This window comes from Staurois parvus, unplaced genomic scaffold (genome assembly GCF_062004578.1).
Source record: "Staurois parvus isolate SC_StPar_1 unplaced genomic scaffold, SC_StPar_1.0 ptg000090l, whole genome shotgun sequence".
In the NCBI taxonomy this organism is placed as follows: Eukaryota; Metazoa; Chordata; class Amphibia; order Anura; family Ranidae; genus Staurois; species Staurois parvus.
The window spans coordinates 19,237,674-19,264,035 of record NW_028317886.1 but is presented as its reverse complement, the minus strand read 5'-3'; the positions used below and the strand labels follow the sequence as shown (position 1 = coordinate 19,264,035).

The window sequence follows — 26,362 nt, the reverse complement described above, 5'->3', positions numbered from 1 at the left end:
GAAAGTTTGCAGGAGCCTGGCACTGCACCCATGACTCAATGATTTGCTGGTGCAATGCTTTTCAGGTTTCTTTGAAAAAAAACAAAACAAAAACAAAAACATTTTTTTCCTACACAAAAATGTGTTTTTATTTCTTTTGAAGCTGAACGTAGCCTTGAAACCACAGAAGAACCCCTAGGCTGTCGAGTAAAGGTATAGAGGAAGGGATTAATAGGATGTAGCTTCTGCTTACCTCTGAGCTTCTGACGCTCTGCACCTTGAAAAAGGTTAGGGCTGCAGTATAATTCTTCCAATTTGCTAAACCAATGGTGTATCAGAACAGACAGCACATTCAATTCTGCACTTGTAAGTGGCACACCAAAACTTGAAAGACAACCTGCCAAGAGTACACCCAGGAGAGCTGTAAGAAAAACCCAAGCCAATCTACCTTGGAGTTGTCTGCCAGATTCATAGCAGCTGGCATAGTGAAATTAGACAGCAATGTGTAGAACTGCTGACCTGAAGAAATCTGCTGTAAGACTTCAGGGAAGATCCAGGTACACCTACTGCTCCATCCTCTATTCACTTGTGCTCCCTCACTGGTGTCTATGGATACCAGCACCAGAGTATACCCAAGTTCTTTTTGTCTTGTTGCTGGTTCATGGAGACCCACAGCGTAATATCAAAGTCCATCCTTGCCCTTGCACTGGAAGTGAGTCAACTGGCTCAGCAAAGACATGTCACTCCTTCCTCTAAAAAGATTTGGGGATGCCAGCAGCCATGGTCCATCAACAGCATACATCAGGGGTTCAGCTGGCCACTGAGGGCTCCCTCTACCCCAAACCTCCTGAAGCAACACAGGAGAGGACTCTGAGCCTGACCAAATGCAAGCAAGAGAGGGCACCATCAGAGACTCTGAGCCCATGGGGATATGTGTTTCTTCTCAGGCAGAGAAAAAAACCTTGGGGAGAAACAAGAAGATGGTAGGGAGGAAAGATCCCACAACTAGAATACAGCAATAGCCAAGTTCCACTCCAGGTCCACTCTCCCGGAAATCATGGGGGGGTATAAACTGGGAGGCCCTTGCAACCACCATGAAGGCCTGAAGGAAAAAAACAAAACATTTTGATGTTCCTGTTAGGCTGGAGGAAACCAAAAAAATGACACTAGGTGACTATAATCTTTTTATTCATTGGGACGATACATTTCCTGCTTTAGGTAGGTGGAGTATCTCTCTCATTCTAACTGAAAGCCGATTTGGGAAACCTACTTTTGCTAAACATATTTTACTGCAGTGCAAAGCAATTCATGTGTTGCATGCTGCAATAATCTGTGCCTGCTGCATTATGGTAATGACACATTAAAACAATTCAACATCAACAGTCGCTTTACTTTTAGCATAAACTGACACTTTCCTTTATCTCTGTGACTTAGTGGTTAGTAGTCAAACCTTGCAAAGCAGAGGTCTTGTAAATAAATTTCAACTACGGACAGTGTCTTCAGGGAGGTTTTATGTCCTTTCTACATTTGTGTGAATTTCCTCTGGGTGCTCCGGTTTCCTTTCACAATCCAAATGACTATAAAAGCAAGCTGCCAATAAATAGGAATGACTATAGAAGCAAGCTTCCAATTTAATATAATGATTAGTCCACAATACTTTCAATGTCACAGTGGAACAGGTTTGCTCAACATGGGGTTTTATGGCTACGCAAGTTTCTGTGATCAATGAATTCTCGGAGCACACATAGTCCTTTTTTGTTTGGACCTTAATGAGAAACACACAGTACTGTGCCATGCCTTGCACACAGACATTACCTTTGCAGCAGATTTTGCTGTTCCCACCAGGCCATGAATTGCCTTCTGGTTTTTCATATTTTCTCCTGTGGATTTTAATTGCAAGTGCTGCTGACACTCCAGACAATTTCTAACAGCAATAGCACACACTAAAATGGAAAAAAAAAATAAAAAGTAATAATTCTCAGCTTACAAAAGCCCCCAAATAACTTATGACATACAATGAAAAGGACCAATCTTTAGGTTTTCCAGCTAACTTTAAAGGTAGCAAAACAAAGTACATTATTTTCAAACAGATTTATATAAATACATTTTACAAAACTTATTTATGAAAAATAAAAGATTTTTGGCAATCACAACAGAATTGATGGCGTGGTATGGTGGTCAGACAGAAGCTGTTTAAAAATCCTATTAACCAAAACATTACAAACTGTCTATTAGCAGATATTTATGTGACTTGCGAGCCAATATATCCACCCACTATTAACCCAATATTAACCCCTCAAAGCCGATAAAAAAGGACACACACTGTCCCAAATGTTAATAGGATCGCAAACACTCAACACACTACTACCACTGTGTCCATAAAGTTATTAATTCATAATGTGTTGCGCTCCCAGTGAGAGTATCAAAGATATTAATTCTATTTACCCTTTTATAAACAAATGTATACTCAGGTAATGTGCAAAAATAAAAATATATATAGTGATAGAAAAAAATTATTATATATATTATCCACTAATGAAAAAATGGAAAATGTGAACATAATACCCTCGAAAACAATATGTGATAAAAATGTGTACTAAAACAGGAATATAAATCAATATGCATCAAAATTATTCAAAAGAAAAAATATTAAATAATTAATATATATATATATATATATATATATACTGCTAATTAAATTTGTGATAATAGTGTCCTTTGATTTCTGCGACTTAGTGCTTGATTAAATCTTGATTTGGTGACTTATTGTGAATCCGTGACTTTCTTTAAATCCTTAATCAGTGAAGATGTATGCTCACCTCCTTATTAGCCTGCAATTAGGCTATTCACACTTGTGGTTCACCTCCTATGGAACCTGTTTAGATGGAATTCCTCCTTTACAGATTGTGAAAACGTGGATATCCGTTATCCTTAATTAGCCCTTGTGCGTTTTTCCATATGTGGGAACAAATTGCCAGACATAGTGTTTTATCCTTATAAAAGGTTTCCGCTTTATTGCTTTCCAATAGGTACACTCACATAGATAGTGTGCGGTATAGGATGAATTTGCTCAGCTCAAGTAATCCGCCAACCGTCCAGCCATGCACCCGCCGTCTGTCAAACACTCCGACTCTCTCCGAGTGACAACGCAGCCCCACCCCTACGCGTTACGCCACTGGTCACGTGGCTTCATCAGGGGGTTATGATTCAGAATCATAACCCCCTGATGAAGCCACGTGACCAGTGGCGTAACGCGTAGGGGTGGGGCTGCGTTGTCACTCGGAGAGAGTCGGAGTGTTTGACAGACGGCGGGTGCATGGCTGGACGGTTGGCGGATTACTTGAGCTGAGCAAATTCATCCTATACCGCACACTATCTATGTGAGTGTACCTATTGGAAAGCAATAAAGCGGAAACCTTTTTATAAGGATAAAACACTATGTCTGGCAATTTGTTCCCACATATGGAAAAACGCACAAGGGCTAATTAAGGATAACGGATATCCACGTTTTCACAATCTGTAAAGGAGGGATTCCATCTAAACAGGTTCCATAGGAGGTGAACCACAAGTGTGAATAGCCTAATTGCAGGCTAATAAGGAGGTGAGCATACATCTTCACTGATTAAGGATTTAAAGAAAGTCACGGATTCACAATAAGTCACCAAATCAAGATTTAATCAAGCACTAAGTCACAGAAATCAAAGGACACTATTATCACAAATTTAATTAGCAGTATATATATATATATATATATATATATATATATATATATATATTAATTATTTAATATTTTTTCTTTTGAATAATTTTGATGCATATTGATTTATATTCCTGTTTTAGTACACATTTTTATCACATATTGTTTGAGGGTATTATGTTCACATTTTCCATTTTTTCATTAGTGGATAATATATATAATAATTTTTTTCTATCACTATATATATTTTTATTTTTGCACATTACCTGAGTATACATTTGTTTATAAAAGGGTAAATAGAATTAATATCTTTGATACTCTCACTGGGAGCGCAACACATTATGAATTAATTACAAACTGTCTATTTGGCACCTACGTTTGTCTAAAATAGCAGTGAAAACAATGCAACAAGCTGTAAAGAAATGCAAAAAACATATCCAATTTCTCTGCTTCTATACATTTGTGACATCTCTTAAGCCTTTCGCAGCAACTGACATATGGCATGCGTATGATGGCACGGTAACACTTACAGTTGGCCACGTCAGCATGCCATACGTTGGGCTGCATTCCCATTCCAAGTTCATGGTCAGTACGGTGACCATGAACTTATAGCAGGGTTGTTCAGCTTCTACTTTACAGCTTTTTTTGGCCTTGTGAATGAGGCATAAATACCATCCATCAAAACACACACACACACTAGAAACATACCAATAATACACTTTACATGCCATGGTGCACTGTAGTGCACAAACACACTGAGAGCCCATGGCATGTTGCACATAGCCCATTGGGCGCTGGTCTTGCAGACAGACACTGCAGTCCATCAATGCAATGCATTGGCTAGTTTTTTTTATTTTATTTTAAATTACATTAATTCAACTTTCTGTGCAGCAGCGCATTGTAATGTGTTGCTGCACATTGTGACGAACTGCGTTGCAATAAAATGTATGCCTGCATCATTTTATCACAAAGCATATCAATGCCGATTGGGCATTACCACAATGCAAAGGTTAACGTCAGCCTCCAGATTGCTTATCTACAGTTTTGCATACCTTCGATTTTTAGCGTTACGCAAAAAGGCACAATTTAAAAGTTACAAATATTTGTTATTTATTAACAACTGCCAGTCTGGGACAATTCTGACATTCTCCTCCCTTTTTTTTGCTAGAAAACTACTTCTAACCCCCAAACATTGTATACCGACGCATGCATTTGGCATTGCATGTATGTACAGCAGGGTGGGGATACTTTGAAAAAAATGTTATTATAATCTTTTAATTTTTTTTTTTTTTTTCACCGTCTCTTACACATCTCTTCTGATAACATTAAGCAGTTACACAACTTCTTTAATGAAACATCTGAGGTCTCAGGCCCCAAGTGTCTCCTCTACCCTTGAAAGCATTAGATCAAACTTGGACTGGTTCAATCCAAAAATTTCACAAGGTAAAACTAGCTTGTAAACAAAGACCCGAAACCAAAAGTGACAACTCTCATCAATTTCTGTTTCTGACATCACACATTGGGAGAAACGCCATCTGTTCCTCTTACTGTGTCCCTGAAGTAGGATGCAGCCAGCCACATCCTTACGGTGCTTTCCAATCGCACGGGAGAGCCCATAAAGGTGGCAGTGCCAGTAAAATGTAATATAGCAGCTCTTTAGATGCTCGGATTACTTTTATAACACACAATCGCCAGAAAGAATCTGTAAAGAATGATCGCTCAGTCATTGCTACCAACCTTCCTATCCAAGGATGTTCTAATACTTCCCATAGGATGGGAATTGGTTAACGCAAAACAGTTTTATCCTTTAGATTTACTGGAAAATTGTAGAAATATCAAAATGTTATGTTGTGTTTGGGTCCTCTAATAATGATTTTAATAGATTAGTAAAAATCAATATTGTTTTGATAAACATTTGAGCAACCATAAAAATCTTTTTGTTCTACCGGTTTCTATACTCTCAGAAAATATTTGGATGAGTTTTACAGGGTGTAAAAGCTGTGAAAAAAAGTGAAAAATGATAACCTCCATTTTTTTTTAACGTAATTTGCTTTTTGGTTTTTTTTTACAGTTTTGTGTACCTTCGATTTTCACCATTTTGCAAAAAAGGCACAATATAAAAACAAATAGGAGGAGGGAGGAGGAGGGAGAGGAGGGAGGAGGGGGAGGAGGGAGAGGAGGAGGAGGGAGAGGAGGAGGAGGGAGAGGAGGAGGAGGGAGAGGAGGAATAGGGAGAGGAGGGAGAGGGGGAGGAGGGAGAGGGGGAGGAGGGAGAGGGGGAGGAGGGAGAGGAGGAGGAGAAATCCAGTCCGCCATTATATTTGACATGAAAAAGTATTGCGGTTGCAACAATGTATCTATTTGTATCCGAATAAAAAATCTGTATCCGAAATGGATACAAATAGATACAATGTTGTAACCGCTATACTTTTTAATGTGAAATATAATAGCGGATCCCTCTGCAGGGCACAGAAGTAATTAAATGCCGGCCATAGACGGGACGAAAATCGGACGATTTTTTTTTATCGTTTGTGGTAACGTCGGCCTATTGAAAGACCGATTTTTTGTTTTTTTGTTAAAAAAAAAGGCCGGTTTTCGACCCATCTATGGTATTTTAGATGCTGGATGTCCCAATAAAGAGAACCGGTCACCAAAAATCAAAGTAAAACAACAAGAAGCGCACCAACCTTGTGCATTACCTCAGTAACAAAAATTTATTAAATGAAGGAAAGGTACTCACAAACAGCGAATAAAAATAGGCATGTAAGTCCACCAAGGGACTTCAAAGGTACGAGGCCAGCGCAAATCCCATCATGGGTATAGGTACTCAGTCCACTGACGCGTTTCGAAGGTCATGCCTTCTTCCTCAGAGCTGACTGGACTGAGAGTGTATAACTTACACTCTCAGTCCAGTCAGCTCTGAGGAAGAAGGCATGACCTTCGAAACGCGTCAGCTGGACTGAGTACCTATACCCATGATGGGATTCGCGCTGGCCTCGTACCTTTGAAGTCCCTTGGTGGACTTACATGCCTATTTTTATTCGCTGTTTGTGAGTACCTTTCCTTCATTTAATACATTTTTGTTACTGAGGTAATGCACAAGGTTGGTGCGCTTCTTGTTGTTTTACTTTGCAGTTTGTTCGGGCTCCCCCAGCCTTGGTTTGGAGCTGCACGACCTTGGATACTCCGGTGGTTGCTTCTCTGGAGGTTTTAATTCCATCTACTCGTCACCGGCCTGGGTCCCGGAGCGCAGGAGAAATCTTTTTTGGTTTATTACCAAAAATCATCACACAGGGGGCTTTTTGTAATGAAAAAAAAAAAAGTAAAAAAATCTATATCTATATCTATCTCTATATATCGTTTTTAAATTGTAAAAATTAAAGTTTACACCCAAGCACATAACTCCCAACACCACCCCATCCCCACCAAAAAAATGTTCAAGACCCCCCCCCCCTACATATATACGCATGTAGATACGTAAAAGCACATGCTTAGGCGCCTATGCATCAAAAAGTCTATTTCAACACACGTTACACATCGCCGCACATGCTAGAATGAGAGCAATTCTAGCACCAGACCTACTTCGTAATGCTAAACTGATGACTTCTAAGGGGCTTTAAAAGCGTTGCCTATAGAAAATGTAGGGTATTAAAGTTTGTCGCCATTTCACAAGTGTACGCAAACTTAATATTTGCCATCTATTCACTCGGTGCAACCTCATCTTTCATATTTTACAAAAAAATAAATTTAGTAACTTGCTTCTTTTTTGTGCCAAAAAATTTACTTAAAGTGTTACTAAACCCAGGATCCTACATTCACTATATCTGGACGCCCACAGTACACAGAATATGGAAGTGCAATTATTTTAGTAAATATAAACTGCTAAATACCTTTTCTCATCAGCAATTAAAGCAGTCTTGTGGCTTCTATCACTGTTCAGCAGAGCACTGGTTAACGCTTGGAGGAGTTTTTTTTCTGCTCTTGGAGGTTGCAAAACCCCTGATCTCTGTCTGGACAGTGCGGATTGGCCCTATGCAGATCACATGCACTCTCCCAAGAAAAAAAAAACCTCTCTAACAATACAAACTAAACATGTGCAAAATGGCTATGGTTCAGTCTGTCTTATCAGGAGGTAAGACATGGACATTTGAAGAAGAGGAGGAGCAGAGAAATCAGGATCAAATGGCCTTTTTACACAATGTAGAGGATTAAGCCCTTAGGTTCAACAGTGAGTATAACAAGCATGCTTTACTGCATATACAGACTGCTTTTAGTGTTGTGGGTTTAGTAACACTAAGTGTATTTTGTACTGAAATGTTTTCATTTCCTAGACCTTTGTGGTAATATCAGGTGACATAAAAAATTGAAACTACCACCATTTTATTCTCTAGGGTGTTTGCTTTCAGAAAACGTATGTTTGGGTGTTGTGTAATCTTCTGGCCTAAAATGATTTTTTAAACGTGTGCAAAAAACATAAAAACGGCTCTGGCAGCGAAAGGGATAAAAGGATAAGCCCGACACTCCCCCTTTCCTGGCAAGCACCCAATCGGTGCTCATTACACTGCAAGGTTTCTCTCCTTGCTGCTGGTCCCTGGGTGCAGTGCTGAAGACAGGCAGGGAGGTGAGGAGGAGAAAAACAGTGCAATGTTAAAAATATAAAAAGTTTAAGTCTCCATAAAGCCCATTTTGTTTTTAAAAGCCCCAGAAATTCCTAATAGCACCTCAGATTTAAATACGGTTTTGGTTAAAAAAAAAATAAAATAATTTTTATCTGGACAAATCTATTGCCATGAGGGACAAGTAGACTGGGACACCAATTTAGTCCCTGGACAAGTAGTTTTTTTCAAAAATTTCCACACCCCAGCTTCTGTGCTACAGGATCCACTGCAGCCCCTCATACTTACTTGAGCTCGATCTCGATCCAGTGCTGTACAGGACAGGGTCTCACAGGGCTGACTGATAGCAGTGGGAGCCATTGGCTCCTGCTGCTGTCAATCAAATCCTGTGATGAGGGAGAAGTAATTGAGCCCTCACGAGTGCCTCCATAGGAAGCAGCTTCCTATGGGGACATTTACAGAATAGATGGAGCCAGGAGCACTGGAGGGTGAAGGGGACCCCAAAAGAGTAGGATCGGGGGTTGCTCTGTGCAATTACTTGAAGTGCTTACCAGACCTTGAATGGACATTCTATATGGTCACTAACCATCTGCATTCTTGCTGGTTATCCGTGTGTCATGAATTGAAATGGCTTTTTTTGACATGCAGGCAAATCAACAACAGCAGAGAATGCAGGTGGTTTTCAAAGTTAGCAACACTTCATAGCTATGAAGTCTACTGTAAAAAGCATTGCTAGAAATGTTTAAAATATGTATACATATGCTTTATGATGATCTTACCTAATCGAAGGCACTGCCGTAGGATGCCCCCAGATGACATATTTTTTTCAGCTTCAATATCTGTAAAGCCCAATGAACTTGCAAAAATAAGGACATCTACAAGACTTATTGCTCTCTGAAGGAATGTTATAGCTGTTTCTATAGAAAGACCTTGGGTAGGTTCAATATTTTCCAGTTCATGCTGAAACAGAAAAATAAATCCAAAACAGCTTTTTATGGATCTATGGCTTTACTTGCAACAGAAACTCTAGAATGCTCCAAGGCAAGAGAAAAACAATATACAATTATTAACGGCAAAAAAAGTCAAATTATAAAGACAATGTACCAAAATGAATGCAACGACAGTCCCTTAACCAATGGATCTAAAAACAAATACAGTTTTTCAGATACTTTTAATGCAGCTTCCAGAAGCCTCTTATGATCAGCATACTAGCAGCTTATCTGAGTAGCTGCATCCTTATACACATTCAAGAAAATAAGAATGTTTTCTAATTTGAAAATGAAGCAAAATGCTAACAAAAGTTAAAAGGTAACTCCACTTTTGAGAAAGATATAGCAAATATAGCATTTCCTGCTTGTGTGATTTCCTCAATGATTTTACCAGAAGTCTGCATTAAGATAAATGAAAGAAAATGGGTGTGATGCGGACATTTCGTTATTTGGCTAATACAAGTCAGCAGGATGTATTTGTCTGTGTTATTGTTCTGCTCTGCCCCTGCCTGGGCGTATCTTGAGCTTGTTATTCTTAAAAGAAAACGTTCTTAATAAAAATATTGAAACAGAAAATGGGTGTGATGCAAGAAGTGCCATCATCCCTATCACAATGCAATTAGTGGGATTTTTAGAGGCACAAGTCAAACCAATAGCATTGTAAAAGAGAACTTTTTTTTGTAAACAATATTTTATTTATACAGTTAAAAAAGACAATTACAAAACATGGCGGTAACAGCAAATGTGATTTTACAATAAGTATATGAAGGAGGATGAATCATGCATTCATTTGCTCTTGATGCATTTCGAAACTGACAGTTCTTCTGACCCGGCTCATAACATCAGAGAGTATTCTTTTCCTATTGGTTTTTTTATGTCAAGAGACTGCATCCTCACATTGAGCTGGATTTGCTATTTTTGTAACCCCATTTCATTCAAGTTAACATTGGGGATTAGACAACTCCCTTGGTTGCCCCTTGGGGGCCGTGGAGGGGTCTCTCCTGGAGGTTAATGGGACGGCAGCTGTCCTCTTTTTTTTCCTTTATCCATTTTCATTCTTTCATTCATGGGAGGATTTTGAAAATATTGTCTACATCCACTTTATTAATGGTCTTCGTCAACTGGCAGTTGTTTCATGTTCTTGGCCCCGAAGGGGCTGTGTGTCATGCCCCTAAAGCACTTCTGAAGAAGAGATTACTGTCGGTCTCGAAATGCATCAACTGCAAATGCATGCATGATTCATCTTCATGTACCTACTGTAAAATCATGTTTGATGCCATATTTTGTAATTATAGGTCTTTAACTTTGAATAAATAAAATATGGTTTACTAAAAAAAAAAAAAAGCAAAATATATCTTTTACAATACTATTGGTTTGACTTGTGCCTCTAAAAATCCCACCAAAAAGAGGGCGTTTCTATTGCATTTGTAACATTTTTGGAATCCTTGGGACAGATGCACACATCTCACCAAGATTAAAGCTTAGCTAGCGAGCTCCATACCGAGCCAGGCGAAACCTGCCAGTCCTAGCGCTCAAGGAGACCTGATAGACCTACTTGTGGGGAGAGACGGTCCCAAACCTACTTGTGGGGAGAGGAGGTCCCAAATCTGCTTCTGTATTACCTGATGGCTGGAGGAAAAATAAAAAATAAATAAATAAATAAAAAAAAGATGCTTCAGACTGCCTGACATCCCATTCCAAGATGGCAGCTACAACTCAGCCACAACCACATGGTTCAGAGGTTCTGGAGGAAGTCCGCAACCATGCAGAAGTGCTGAACCTCCATCCTGGGCGCTCTTCCCCAGTAAGTAAATCCTTCCCTGGCAGAAAGTCCTGGCCTAAACTGAACCTCTGCTAGAGAGGACACTGGATGATTTCCTTAATCTTTCAGCACACTCAACCTCCTAAGCAGTCCTGCTATCCCAGATTCTGCCATTAATCCTCCTCTGATGACATGGGACATATCAATAATTGTTTCATAAAATCTCCAATCGACAATTTAATATTTATTACAGAAACTTATATAGCGACGTCAATTTACGCAGCACTTTACGTACACACATATATAAACATTCACATCATTCCCTAACCCTCAAGGGGCGTACAATCTAAAGTACCTACATTCATGCATACTACGGCCAATTTAGACAGGATCCAATTAACCTACCAGCAAGTCTTTGGCGTGTGGGAAGAAACCAGAGTACCAGAGGAAACCCACACAGGTACAGGGAGAACATGCAAACTCCAGGCAGGTGATGCCGTGGTTGGGATTTGAATCAGCGACTCTAGTACTGCCAGGCGGAAGTGCTAAGCATTTAGCCACTAAACAAGGGCCAGTCCAAAAAAACAAAAAAACAAAAAAAAAAAACCAATGTAAGCTAGCCGCTACCATTTCTCGCATTAATCAAAACACCCAGAGTATTGAGGACTTGCACCAACAATTAGATTAAGCTCAGGCAAAGCAAGATGATCTTATAAAAAGATCCAGACTTTATAACGCTTGAATTCGTGGCCTCCTTGAGTCAGTCAAGGATGTGGATGCTGCTGTCCTCTCCTTTCTCCAAGACCATCTGAGTCAGTTGGCATTCAATAGGGCCCATTGAGCCCTGCAATCAGTGTGTGCAGATGGTCTACCCAGGGACAGAATTGTAAAGCTTCATTACTGAGGGATCAAGAACAAGTGATACAAAAAAAAAAACAAATGAGAGAAATCGTTCAACTTATCTATCATCCTACTCAAATGTTTGCAGACATCTCACTATTCAGAAGCATAGTGCCATCAAACCATTGCTCCTAACACTATCACATAAGGAGATTAAATACAAGTAGGCTTTTCCATTGTGTATCATTTTCTTACAAAACACATTCTTTTGCTTCCTTGCCAGGGGGTGAGGATCTATTCCTATAACTGGAAATAATTTCACAAGAAGCTAATCTGAGATCCACTCCATTTAACCGTCAATCTGGAAATCTGTACCCCACCTCCCGGCCTCTCTCACCATTATGGCAAGAATCCAAAGTTCATCTATAATCTACGAGGCTCTCGTCTACCTAGAAATCTTTATTTTTTTTTTTTTTTTACACCATACTACTCAGGTCTACCTAGTGCTCCTGGGAGTCTATTGTGTCCCAGGATTACTTCCAATGAATATATATATACAGTGGGGCAAAAAAGTATTTAGTCAGCCACCAATTGTGCAAGTTCTCCCACTTAAAAAGATGAGAGGCCTGTAATTGGCATCATAGGGAGACCTCACTATGAGAGACAAAATTAGAAAAAAAATCCAGACAATCACATTGGCTGATGTGGAAAGAATTTATTTGCAAATTATGGTGGAAAATAAGTATTTGGTCATTATCAAAAGTTCATCTCAATACTTTGTTATATATCCTTTGTTGGCAATGACAGAGGTCAAACGTTTCCTGTAAGTCTTCACAAGGTTGGCACACACTGTTGCTGGTATGTTGGCCCATTCCTCCATGCAGATCTCCTCTAGAGCAGTGATGTTTTGGGGCTGTCGCTGGGCAACATGGTCTTTCAACTCCCTCCAAAGGTTTTCTATGGGGTTGAGATCTGAAGACTGGCTAGGCCACTTCAGGACCTTGAAATGCTTCTTACGAAGCCACTCCTTCATTGCCTGGGTGGTATGTTTGGGATCATTGTCATGTTGGAAGACCCAGCCACGTTTCATCTTCAATGCCCTTGCTGATGGAAGGAGGTTAGCACTCAAAATCTCACGATACATGGCCCCATTCATTCTGTCCTGTACATGGATCAGCCGTCCTGGTCCCTTTGCGGAGAAACAGCCCCAAAGCATGATGTTGCCACCCCCATGCTTCACAGTAGGTATGGCGTTCTTTGGATGCAACTCAGCATTCTCTCTCCTCCAAACACGACAAGTTGTGTTTCTACCAAACAGTTCTATTTTGGTTTCATCTAACCATATGACATTCTCCCAATCCTCTTCTGGATCATCCAACATGGCCCGGACATGTACTGGCTTAAGCAGGAGGACACGTCTGGCACTGCAGGATTTGTGTCCCTGGCGGCGTAGTGTGTTACTGATGGTAGCCTTTGTTACGTTGGTCCCAGCTCTATGCAGGTCATTCACTAGGTCCCCCCGTGTGGTCCTGGGATTTTTGCTCACCGTTCTTGTGATCATTTTGACCCCACGGGGCGAGATCTTGCGTGGAGCCCCAGATCGAGGGAGATTATCAGTGGTCTTGTACAGCTGCATCAGATTCTATGTGCACCAGTTTTAGGAAATCTCCCCAAGTGTATACAGGAAGCTTTACAACCGCTGTCAAGAAATCTACTGATTCTTGCCTGTGGCTGCACCTGGATGTAGATTTTATCCTTCCTAAGCCTGGGTTCACACTTGTCCACTGCATTATGATGGGGCAAATGATTGATTGTGAATGGGTTGCCAGCAGACTGAATGAAAAATGAGGTGGATGGAGCAACACTTCCCCTCAGAATGGAACACTTTATTCTGACAGCGGACTTTGTCCTATCAGAATACACTGATCAGTGGCTGTAGCCGCTGATCGACAAAACTTTTCCCAACTTGTTCATTCAGCAGAAGTCGATTTAACAATAACTTCTGTCAAGTAGTGAGGGCCACACATGGATCAAAATACATCCACTCCCTGCTAAACTGGACAGATTTTGCTTAGTATATGGCCAACTTTAGTGTGTTGTGGTGCCAGTGGGCATTGCAGCACACCAACACACATAATACGTTACCACAACGCCATAGTGTAAACCAAGACTAAAGCACCAAGAAAAAACACCTAAGGCTTATGCCTGGTACACATATCAGTTTGTTTTGTTTTTTTTTCGTTCAACCCAACAGGCTGAAATAAAAATTACTGAAGAGCTTGGGAGGAGCTCACTGTACTAACAATCTGACGTTAGCACAGCGTTCTTCCTGCTGAGCTATTGTGCTCTTACAGGGGGACTGCTCCGCCAGAACACACCAGTCAGCACTCTCAGCCATTGGCTGCCAGCACTGATAACATGCTGGTTTTCCAGCATGCTCGTTCGACAGAAGTCAGCTGTTCAGCTAGCTACTGTTAGACAAGCTGGTAAACACACGGGCCAAATTTTGGCCAGTTTCTGTTGAACCGGCCACTATTCGGCCCGTGTGTACTGGCCTTTTCCAAGACCCATTTGTAAATACCTTTTCCTTCCAGATGCCTGAGGCCAGAGCAATCCACCACACCTCCCTTATGTGGGGCATTATTTTAGAATTACTGACACCAGATGATTTTCTCACCCAAAATCCACTGAAAAACTATGTAGTACATTGTATTGTCCTATTGTAAATTAGTTGCATTTGATAGGCACTACTGCCAGCCAAGTGCAACAGCATGTATATCTATCTTTGGAGCTCAAGGGGGAGCAATGGGGGGGGCATGGTAAAAATGCAAAGCTGTGAGCTGAACCCCCACCCCCTGAAAAAGAAAATTATCTATGGCCATGGACACAGCTAAAATAGTCATTTTCTCAGTCTGAGCTTTCACCACTGTAGTCCACAGAAACAGCCATGAGAGAGAAAGCAACTGGGAGAAATTTAGTCTATGGTGCACAGACTATCATTAACACAGCTTCAACTCACAGGCAAAAGAATTGATTTAGTATTCTAAGGATACAAATAACAGTAGGCAAAACTTAACAGGTAAGAAGTGGGAGGAGGGCTGCCTTTCAGTTTTCTATGTACCAAATGTCCATTTCTCTTGTAGGAGGCAGTATAACCCTAGGTTACTCATTCTCAAGCTGTGTCCCTAACAGACAACAGAGAAAATAACCATTTCAAGCTAAGCAATCTTGCTGACTGGCAGACTTGGACTGAGACTTAAAATGAACAAAAAAATACAATCACTGTGCAAACTAAAGAAGAAAACATTACCTGCATAGTTAAGGGGAAAATATGGCTACACCCATGTAACCCTTGTAAAAAACTAGAGTAGAAACAAGTTTTTGTAAATTGTTAAACACACATTGATACAGTTTATATTTTGCTCAACACGTTCACAATGTAAAACATGGACTACAGACTCCCTTAAAATCATGCTGAGTATACCAACACATATTGTGTAAACAATATTTCATACATTAGTCTGACCATGGTATAAATAAAATAGCATGCTTACAGTAGTAGAGGTTGCAGCAGAAAGTAATGGTAATATACCACCACACGCCATGATCATGTTGTCTGTTATTTGCGATATAAGGTGGATTGTGTTGTGTACAAAAATAACATTATCACTGCTGTTCACAAAGTCCATTATTGTCTTTGTTGAGTGGCTGTAAAAAAAAAAAAAATTAAAAAAAAAATAAAGAACAAGAGCAAAGCAAAATTAATTTTAGAAATTATTACTGTGAATAATTGGGCCTACTTTGATAAGTGATAGGAATAAAACAGAAAGGAACAACCGCTTCTCTGAACACCTTACCGTGATTTAATTTAGACACCTGCAAGGAAGATGGTGCTACAACTTAGGCCCTTTACCCTCTTGCTTAAATCTATCAAAACAGATTTAGCGATAGTCTTTTATCAACCAGTTTCATAGCTCCCCCACTATGAGCTTCACTCTTCTACGATGCACTATGGCTACATCTGCACAGCAATTTTGCCTTCTTCTGATTCCTGTGAGTGGCTAGCTGTGGCCACCGAGCCCATCCACTTCAATGATAGTGGCTGCAACTATTTCCTGCTGTTCACACAGAAAGTGATTACTTGTGGTGAACATTGCTGGATGAGCTTAGGCTTAGCAGTGGCTGCTAGGCGGTCACAGGTGTCAAACACTGCAGTAGATTCCTGCAGCTAGCATTTCTATAGTGGCAAAATGGCCGTGTGAATGTAACCTAAGAGAATGAAATTGGAATGGCCTGAATAATAATACTTGGGTTATTGCATTCAGTATGTGGTGTCTTAAGGAAAAAAGAAAGTTTGACTTGTCTGTATATTTCATACCTTGGAGTACAGGACAGGACACAGGCAGATTATTCATATGCCATTAGTTATAAGCATGTACCTTCAGGGGATTGGACACTGGCAAAGCTTTAGGAGAACACGCCTCCTGAGTGACTTCCCTATAACCTTACCCCACTCTGAGTCTGTAGTTTTGTACCAAGCACTTCAAAGTAAACTGAGGAATAGAAGGGAGGGTGGCCTGCATCCACTACTAGACTCCCAAGATATGGAATTTACAGTTAAGTCAATATTCCTCTTATTATGCACAGGACAAAGAGGAGCATTAATACATCATGTGAGGTTCTCAAGCAATGAATAAGAACAAAGAAACAAAAACTGTGCTGATATGTATAAACAATGGGGGTTAGAACTTGAGTGCTGCTAAGAAAACCTTGTGGCCAAAAGCTGCATACGCAGATGACTACATGTCCACCTGGTAGAATTTGGATAAAGTAAGAACAGAAGACAAGGTGGTGGCCTTATCCAACTGGGCTACAGGGACTTGGTGCAAAAACACTCAAGAAACTCCCACTGATCTGGTAGAACGGGTGCATAAAAACTCAGGAGAAGATTTCTATTTGAGAATGTAGGCTCTTACGATCACATTCCTTATCCATCATGCGATGATCCCAAGGAAAGGGGGGAAAAAAAGGGAATCCGTCTGTCGGATTGGAAAAATAACTTTGACGTATACTCTGATGACTGACTCCCTCTAGGCAATGTAAAGAGATTTCCTTTGGATGCTTAGGAGCAGGGCATAAGGATGGTAGGACAATGTCCTCAGTGAGGTGGAATTGTGAAGTATAAAGAAGGACTCTTAACAGGATAAGGCTAACAGTTTAGAAACACATTTGGCAGATGTGAGTGTAACAAAAAGGTTCAGGAGCAAATTCAGGCTCACTGACTTCTATTGGAACTGCTTCTGAATCGCACATCAGTTTTCGAATACAATATCAGCAGTTTTCTCTCTTCAAATCCTGTACTGAACCGCATCTGAACTGGCCCTGAACTGCTAAACCGCTTGTAATTCGCTGTCAAAATGGACCTTCAAAACAGCACAGCACATGTGTGACTCCAGCCTAAAAGGGTGGTTTCTGCTGGGCAGAGAGAACAAACCTGGAATCCCAAGAAAGCACAGGATACTGTAAGGAGGGCTTAATATAAGATACACCTTGAAGAAAAGATCTTACAAGGAACAGTGAAGCCAGAGGTCTTTGAAAAAGAATGAAACCTGGGGTAAAAAAAAGTCCAAGAACTGACTTTTGAGAGTGCTTAAGGCCTATAAACCAGGTCAAGAACTGTCTGTACGAAGGCCAGAATGTGAGACAAAGTAATCTTTGGGATCTGTTAAAACTAGACAAAAAAAAAAAAAAAAAAAAAAAAAAGGATTTCCAGGTGCAATAATAGATCTTCCTGCAAGAGACTTTTCTTTTTGCAAGGTTGGAATCAAAGACTCAGAAATCCCTCTATCCTTTAAGAACTCAAACTCGTGAGATAGTTCTTCGATCTCAATTCTTGGGCATGTGCTCTTAGAGAAAATAAATTTTTTTACCTAGGAGAAAGACTTTAGCTTGGGGTGTGTCCAGGCTCAGGCCCAAGTATTCTAGTCGAAGGGAAGGCTGTAGAACACATTTGTTGAAATTGATCGCCCAGCATGGTGGATCTGTATTTTCCTGTGGACAATTTCTGATATCTACAAGGGAGAGGAGCCCTTCAACTGTGACTTGGATGCCCTGAGTTCTGAGAAGCAACAGCGGTGCTAAGACCTTTATGCACACTCTGATAGTATAGTGCAGTGCTACAAATGAGGTGACTGTCTGTCACTGAAGAGTGCAGAGAGCACCGATGGAGTGGGTCAATGGAAACATGCAGGTAGGTTTGTTGGATATCCATGGATGCCATGTATTCATTCCCCCTGTCTCAGAAAGGCAATTACAGACCCAGCAGATTCCATGCAAAATTCAGAAACTTGAACAATGCTGTTGAGGGATTTTACTTTCAGAATAGGTTGAATAAGGCATCCTGCAAATCTAACTTTCCTTGGAAAGTATTTGGTTGATTTGAAAGAAGAAAGCAATGAAAGCATTTGTATCCATCTAAAACCACTGATGGAAGCCACAGGCCTGGGATGTCTGCGACCAAAACAGTAACAGGCATCGCCCAATTCCTAGAAGTGAGGATATCCCTTCATTGCAAAGAAGGATTTGGGGAAGGCTTGGTGGACTTTGCGGGTGAAGTCTTGCTCTGAAAGAAATAGCTGAACTTAGGTTTTGAAGTTGAAGCAGACTGGTGTTCTGAGTTTAGTGGAGTCAGAGGCTCCTGGGGAGTAGGGTTTGGCAACCTTTGGATGTTGAAGTAAAACCTTCCCACCTGTGACCTCTTTGATTAATTGAATTGGCCATGTATCTCATCAGACAGACTTCTTGCTTGAAAAACATACATGCGAGGCACCTCATGCAGGGTAGCTTAAGTTGTCCAGGCTTTTAGCCATAAGATTCTGCGCATGTGAATGGACATTGGAGAGCCATTCTGGAAGTATGTGTCATGACATGTTCTAGGGAAACTACACAAAAAAGCAGAGCAGAATGCAATTGCTTTAAGCTCTGTAACAGCATGATTTTAAAATACAGGGTTGTGTTGGTTGTCCTATTCTGCAGTTTGAGATAATGAAATTGCAGCAAGTGCTGGTTGCTGGACTGGGCCTACAAGATTAAATTCTATGTAAACCCTCACCTTGTAAAATAATCATTCTGTTTAAAATAGAAATGAAAGGCAAAATATTTGTGTATACATATAAATTAAAAACATTATAAATACCTTTTTCCCCTATTTTATACATGATCACATAACCTCTAAGTTCCTTATGCAGCTGAGAATGGAGAGCTGTAAGAGGATAAACAGCAGCAAACTGAACTTCCCAGCGAATGGCTGTGTGGGGGAGGGTGCGTATCAGGATAAGTGTGATCAATGGAGGAGAGCAGGCTGAGTTCCAAGCACATCTAGGAGAATGGACCACGGATTTTTCTCTCATGCCTAGTGTAGTCAGTTTTTAATAGGAAACCAGAGGGGCTGGCAGGAAAACCAGGGATTTCACACAAAGGAAGGAGATGCAAAGAGAACAGGATACTTTTTCGTACAGATGGTACAGCAGTCATATCAGGAATATGAAAAGTTGGGTTTACATACTCTTTAAAAAGTCTTTAGGAATGTCTCGAGATTTCTACCTGCAGAATCCTTGAAAGAAAAAACATTTTCAAAAGGTACAGGGAGATATTTGTTTAGGAGAGATGATCAACCACAGGAAAAACCCATTTCTTTGAAAACTCTTTCTCCAAAATCTTTGCTGAACTCTGTTCTTTTTGGAAGAGTGGAAATCCTTTCAAGGGTGACCCAATCGTCAGACTGAACATTTTAACTGTTCATGAACAGGGAATGTTTTCCAGGAGTTTGCAAAAGCCTTTGCATTGTTTTTACCTGACTCTCCTCTGTCTCACCCATGCCCCTTTGGGTGCAAACAAATGCAATGAGCTTTTCATTGTTAGCAAGAATGTTATATTAAGTTCCCTCTTCAATATAGTGCATTTTTCTGCAGCTTTCTCCAATACTGCCTCAAAATCCTATTTGTCCTCTTCTATGTCCTCTAGGACAGGTTCAGAAAAAGGGAGTAGAAGATGCGTGGCTTTTTTGGACCCTGGATAAAGATGGCGGTGTTAAAGTGGAGCTCCACCCAAAAGGGGAAGTTCCACTTTAAGGACTGCTCCCCATTAAGGATTGGCACCTTTGGGGAGCGGTGGGGAACCGGGTACCCAAATTTGACAGGTACCCGCTCCCACTTCCGGTCCGCTCGCCTAGGCGATCGGAAGGTGTCCTCCCTCCCTCCCTGTAGTCTTTTGGGACACGTGACAGATCCCAGAAGACTACAGGACCATTCACGAAGAACAACGCTACTCGCACATGCGCAATGGGTACCTGGCTGTGAAGCCGCAAGCTATCACAGCCGGGTGTGCACACTGAAGATGCTGGCCTCCTGGAATACAGGAAGGCCGGTGAAACAGGCTGCGGGGGGACACACCACAGGACCGAGGGACAGGTAAGTGGCTGTTTTTTTAAAAGTCGGCAGCTACAGTTTTTGTAGCTGCTGACTTTTATTTTTTGGTAGGTCGAATGGAACTCCGCTTTAAGGATGTAATCTGTCCAAGAAAATGTTATACAGATGCAGAGAATTCTGCTTTAGTTGAACAGGCTGATTGTTGCGTGCCTGGAATAGAGCTAGAATCTGATGAGGTGTCCTTAACACCAGTGTCCGCATCACTCTGAGGATAAGTGTTGTATGGTCCTTTGAAAAGGCAAATGTTCACCTGTGATTCTGCATCAACTTTATTTGGTCTGTTTTCCACCACAGCTAAATGTGAGCATATTCCCCTGTGGGGTACTCACTGAATAGTGTCTGGAGTACAGGGTAAGCACACCTATAAGTTTGGGTATAACTGAAAGGAGTATGTCGTAACCCAGGTGCACACCATCCTGCATCAAATCCTCATAGTGAAAGGGCAGGAGGAAGTGCATTAATGCCAAATGAGGGATCGAAGAGGAAGTGGCAGTAAAGTGTGTGACCGGTGGTGTGATAACACCAGATCATCAACTTAAGGCTAAACTCTGAGTTGTTGAGATTTAGTACCAAGTTTGAAAAGATTACTTTGTGAGGGGGATACATTCCAAACAAAGCCCTGTAATACAAGGTGACTCTGCATTACCTGTCCATGACACTGAACTGCAAGTCCAGGCTTCGCCTGTCACGGTGGGCATCCCTCAAAAGGTGCCTGAAACATTTCAGGCATCCTCAGAACATGGGGTCCAGGTATGACCAAGTTTTTACCAAAGTTGCGCTGATCCGAATATACTGCTTTTATGTAAACATAAAGATAAAATAATGAAGAAAGAATAAAACTAGTTAATGTGTTGGGTATTTTTTTTTTCTGAAAAAGTTAACATACACCCTTCCCAACCCCCAGTCCTGTTTCACTCCAGGTTTCACTGAACTTTAAATGGTTTGTTTGGACTAAGCCATTTACTTCACTTACAAATGCAGCAGCTGTGTAAATGAAATGCTGTGTTCCGGAAGAGGGACGCGATCTTCCTGTAGCAAAAGCACAGCTCAGCTATTAACTAGTTGCCGACGACAGATAGCTGAATGACGGCTGCACTGCGGCCGGCCAGTTCTGGGAGGGCGTCATATTACGTCCTCCCAGAACGCGCTCTACTGTGCGCCCCTGGGGGCGCGCACCCAGCGATTTCCTTGATCCCTGTGTCCTACGGACACAGCTGATCACGTGATGTGGTAAAAGGCAAATCACAGCGACCTTTTAACACGTGATCAGCCGTGTCCAATGACACGCTGATCACCAGGAAATGCAATTGCCGGTTCTCAGCTGCACTTTCCTCACGCTGTCAGAGCGTGAGAAAAGCACTGCCTCGAACCAGCAGTTGTCAGAGCAGGGATCGGCACCGATCATCAGGGCACTGATTATCAGTGCCCTGATGATCGGTGCCCAGCAGTGCCACCCACCAGTTCCGCCCACAAGTTCGCAGCAGTGCCACCCATCAGTGCAGCCCAGCAGTTGCGCCAGTCAGTGCCCAGCAGTTGCACCAGTCAGCTATATACTGTGTATAGCTGAGGCTACATACAGTTTATACAGCATTCATAGCCACTGCATCTGTTAGTGAGGTAAATAGTTTGCTTGAATGAGCTTGTTCCAAATAAACTATTTAAGGTTCACTGAAAAATGTAAATCTGCTCTAATCAAAAGGCTGATTTTCTCTATATAGGAGAAAAGGTCCATTACCTTCAGACACCAGCACAAAGTGGAGGACTCATGGAGTGAGGTAGAGTTTTAGGGGAAGCGCCTGGAGGGATGTATCTTCTAAATCTTTGCTACTGTAAAATCACCTGAAGGTACATGCCTATAACACAATGGTGTATAAATACTCAGAATACAGAAAAAGAAATATGTAAGTTCTCATTTGACCTGGTAAGCAACTGCACCACAAAAATAATCAAATCCTAAATTTTAGGAATATTAGTACTTTTTTTTTTTTATAAATGTTTATTAATTTTTCAACCAAGTAAATACAAATCACATTCACCTTTTTCAGTTAATTAAAAAAAAAAAAAAAAAAAAACAAAAAAAAAAAAAAGAAGAAGAAGAGACATCAAGAGGATATCTTAATATAATTTATCTAAATCCCACTCCCCATCCCTCCCTCTTCCCCCCCCTCCCATTCCCACCCCTCATCCCCCTCCCACTCTGCGTTTTCCCTCTTCTCCACTACACAAGACATTGCTTTTATTTCTAAAATCCATTTCAAGGGGTGTTACATCCTCATGTATTTTCTAAAATCCATTTCAAGGGTTGTTACGTCCTCATGTATTTAACTTTTTCTCTATACTCTTCCCATTTTTTCCACTTTATATAGTATATCCCCATCTTATCTATATGCATATAATACAATTTTTCCGTCCCACAGATCTGATTCACTCTATTCATCCAGTCCTCCTCTGTCGGAACCTCCTTTTTTTTTCCAAAACTTAGGTATCAAGCTCTTCGCTGCACTCAAAAAGTGCCAGATCCCCAGATCCTTATATAATCTCACTGGAAACTCTGTGATATGGAAAAGACATAGTTCAGGTTCTATTCTGATATTATTTTCGGTAATTTTTCTTGCTAAATAGACTATTTTTTTGCCAAAACTCTTGTATTCTTGGACACTCCCACCATATATGATACAGCGTGCCTACCTCTCCACACCCTCTACAACACAGTGGTGAAATCTCCCCATTCAGTTTGTGCTCTACATTTGGTATAATGTGCCATCTTATCAAACATTTATAATTTACTTCCACTTCCCGCATACTACTATTTTCGTGAATTAGTCTAAACATTTTTGTCTGCTCCTCCTCATCTATTTCCCTTCCCATATCCCTTTCCCATTTCTCTATATATACCAATTTTGTGCCAGTGTAACTCAGTAAATATCTTATATATTTTTGCAATTCCGTGTTTCCCACCCCCCCCTTGCTTCTAATAATCTTTCCATTGGGTTCCACTCTTTTCTGGTTCTCATTGGTTTTGGGAGGCTCCCGAAGAAATGTTTCAATTGGTGATATTGTAGCCCATCCATTCTATTAAAGACTTCTCCCTTTTCTTCTCCAGCTCTCTAAATGATCCCAATTCCCAACCCACCATTATGTCTCTCAATTGTGCATCCTGTTTTATAATCCATTTCCCTTTGATATTTTCCTTCCCAGGGGCAAAATATTCTGTGTTCCTTAGTGGCATTAACTATGAATTAAAAGCCCATCCCTTTTGTCTGCGTAATATTTCCCAAATTCTTAAAACGTTACAAGTGGACGAACTTAGCATCTAATCCCCTATATTGTGCAGGCACCCATATAATTCTACTCAAATTTGTTCCACTTAGTGTATTTTCAATTTTAACCCAGCTTTTCCCTGGGTTATGGGTCAAATCAAAAATTCCCGCAATTATCACCGCTTTGTAATATCTCTTAAAATCTGGTACACCCAAACCACCTCTCCTTCGTTCTGGTCAACATTTCATAACATATTCTAGGTTTTTTGTTCCTCCATATACATCATTTTTTTAAGTTCTTTAAAGTATGCCTCTGAGAGTTTAATTGGAATCATTTGAAATTTATTTAAGACTTTGGGCACAATTATCATTTTTATCAAGTTTATGCGACCTATCCAGGACGGATTTCCACTCCCCATTCTCTTCAACTCCTCCTTAAGCTTGTTTAATAGTGAAAAATAATTATCTTTATACAGATTTTTAATTGAGGTTGACAATTTTATCCCTAGGTACTTTAATTCTTTTTCTCTCCAGACGAAGGGGAATTCTTGTATTTTTCTTTTTCACTATTTTTAATATTTAAGATTTAAGATTTCAGTTTTTGTCGAGTTAATTTTCAGATTTGATAATTCCCCATATTCCTTCAATGTCTTCATTAGATTTGGAAGTGATAACCTAGGATTTCCAACATAGAACATCAAATCACCCGCATAGGCCGCCATCTTATGTTCTCTATCTCCTATCCGATACCCTTTACATCTATGTTTTTCCTTATCGTAGACAACAATGGCTCCAGTGATAAAACATACAGCAATGGGGTTAGTGGGCATCCATTTTTTTGTTCAATTTGACATTCCAAAAAGCTCTGATCTTCTTCCATTAACCATAATAGCGGCTGTAGGCCCTCTATATAACCTTCCAATCCACTTTCTCATTCTATCCCCCAGTCCATCATAAATCCCCAACTCACTCTATCAAATGCTTTCTCGGCATCAATTGACAACAGTACCACCGTGGTTTTCCCTTTTTTTCCCTTCCTGTATAAGCAAGAATGATCTCAAGCCGTTGTCTCTACCCTCTCTCCCCGGGACAAACCCCACCTGATCCCCATGTATCCACTCCGGCATCAACTCCTTCAGCCTATTTGCCATACCTTTGCATACAATTTGGTATCTACATTTGGTCTATAACTTGCACACTGAGAGGGGTCCTTATCTTCCTTGTGGATTAAAACTATATTAGCCTGCAAAGATTCTTCCCTTATTTCCATCTCTCCTCCCAAAGCGTTCATATATATCTTCAGTTTAGATATTAACAACTCTTTATATTTTTTAAAGTATTTTACCGTATACCCATCTGGGCCCGGACTTTTCCCCACCGCAGTACTTTTTAATGCTGTTTTTATTTCCTCAAACGTAATTTCTGATTCTAAGGCGTTCAATTGTATTTCACTTAATTTTGATAAGCCTGCTTTTTTTTTTTTAAGTATGTTCTTTTTTCTCTATTTACTATTTCAGCTTTATTTAAAATATCATGGGGTATTATATAGCTTACTATAGTAGTCCTTAAATACTCCCGAGATATCTCTAGTTGAGTGCACCAATTCACCCTTGGGATTTCTTATTTTTTCTATGTATTTCCTACTTTTTTTTTTTTCTTAGAGTTCTCATTAAATACTTTCCCGGCCTATCTCCCCATCTATACCTCTCACTTATTACTTTATTAAAGACTCTTTTTTCTTCCTCCATTACATTTTCTAATTCTTCTTTATTATTTTTTGCATTAACTCCTTAGTTATTTTCTTTTTATGGGCCTGTTCAAGATCAAATATTTCACTTAGAAGTCTGTTAATCTTTTCCCTCCTTTCTTTTTTGCCCCTATTGCAATGAATAATCCTCTGATATAGGCCTTATGGGCTTCCCACACCGTTGCAACCGATACATCCTCGGTTTCATTCTCCTCAAAAAATCATTTAATTTCCATCTCGATCTTCCAGTCGATCTCTTCATCCAGAAGACGTGCCTCATTCATCCACCAAACAAAACCTCCTCTCTCCTCTCTACCCCATCTTGCCTTCATTGCAACAGGGGCATGATCTGATAAAGAACTTCCTCCAATTTTTACTTCTACTACAGACTCTATAAATCGATGTTCTACCAATATATAATCCGATCTAGAATAGGTCTCATGTACATGTGAGAAAAAAGTATAGTCTCTATCTTTCATATGCCCGATTCTCCATATATCTACTAATTGGTACTCATGCATCAGTTTCTTCAATAATCTCATGGACCCGCTCTCCTCTCTCCTCACATAAGTAGTATCCATCCGCAGGTCCATACAGACATTAAAGTCTCCGGCCACTATCAGACAGCCGCTTTTGAAATCCATCAGTCTCTTCAACACTCCCCTCAAGAATATCATCGGTTTCCTATTTGGGCAATATATACTAGCTATTGTACACTCAATTTCCTGCAGTTTACCCCTCAAGAACAAAAACCTTCCCTCTGGGTCCGTTATTCTCTTCTCCTCAAACCTAATATTCTTTGCAAAGCCTATAGCAACCCCTTTTGCTCTCTTAATTGGTGAATCCACATAGTACCATGTGGGAAAATATCTAGTCTTCAACCTAACCTTTGACTCCATCTCTAAGTGTGTCTCCTGCAAGAAAACCACCAAAGATCTATGTTGCAGTTCTTTAAATAACCTAAATCTCTTACCAGGACTGCTCAA

General features: G+C 40.5%; 1 protein-coding gene across 2 annotated transcripts in view; it reads right to left on the bottom strand.

Annotated features, from left to right (window-relative positions):
* The window catches only part of LRBA (LPS responsive beige-like anchor protein), a 970,380-nt gene that overhangs the window by 762,670 nt on the left and 181,348 nt on the right, over window positions 1-26,362 (bottom strand). For both annotated transcript variants that reach the window (XM_089670467.1, XM_089670468.1), the window contains exons 24-26: window positions 15,438-15,591; window positions 9,072-9,252; window positions 1,795-1,922 (exon numbers count right to left, since the gene is read on the bottom strand). In XM_089670467.1, the coding sequence (XP_089526593.1) occupies window positions 1,795-1,922; window positions 9,072-9,252; window positions 15,438-15,591 (463 nt within the window). The remainder of the gene's footprint in view (window positions 1-1,794; window positions 1,923-9,071; window positions 9,253-15,437; window positions 15,592-26,362) is intronic.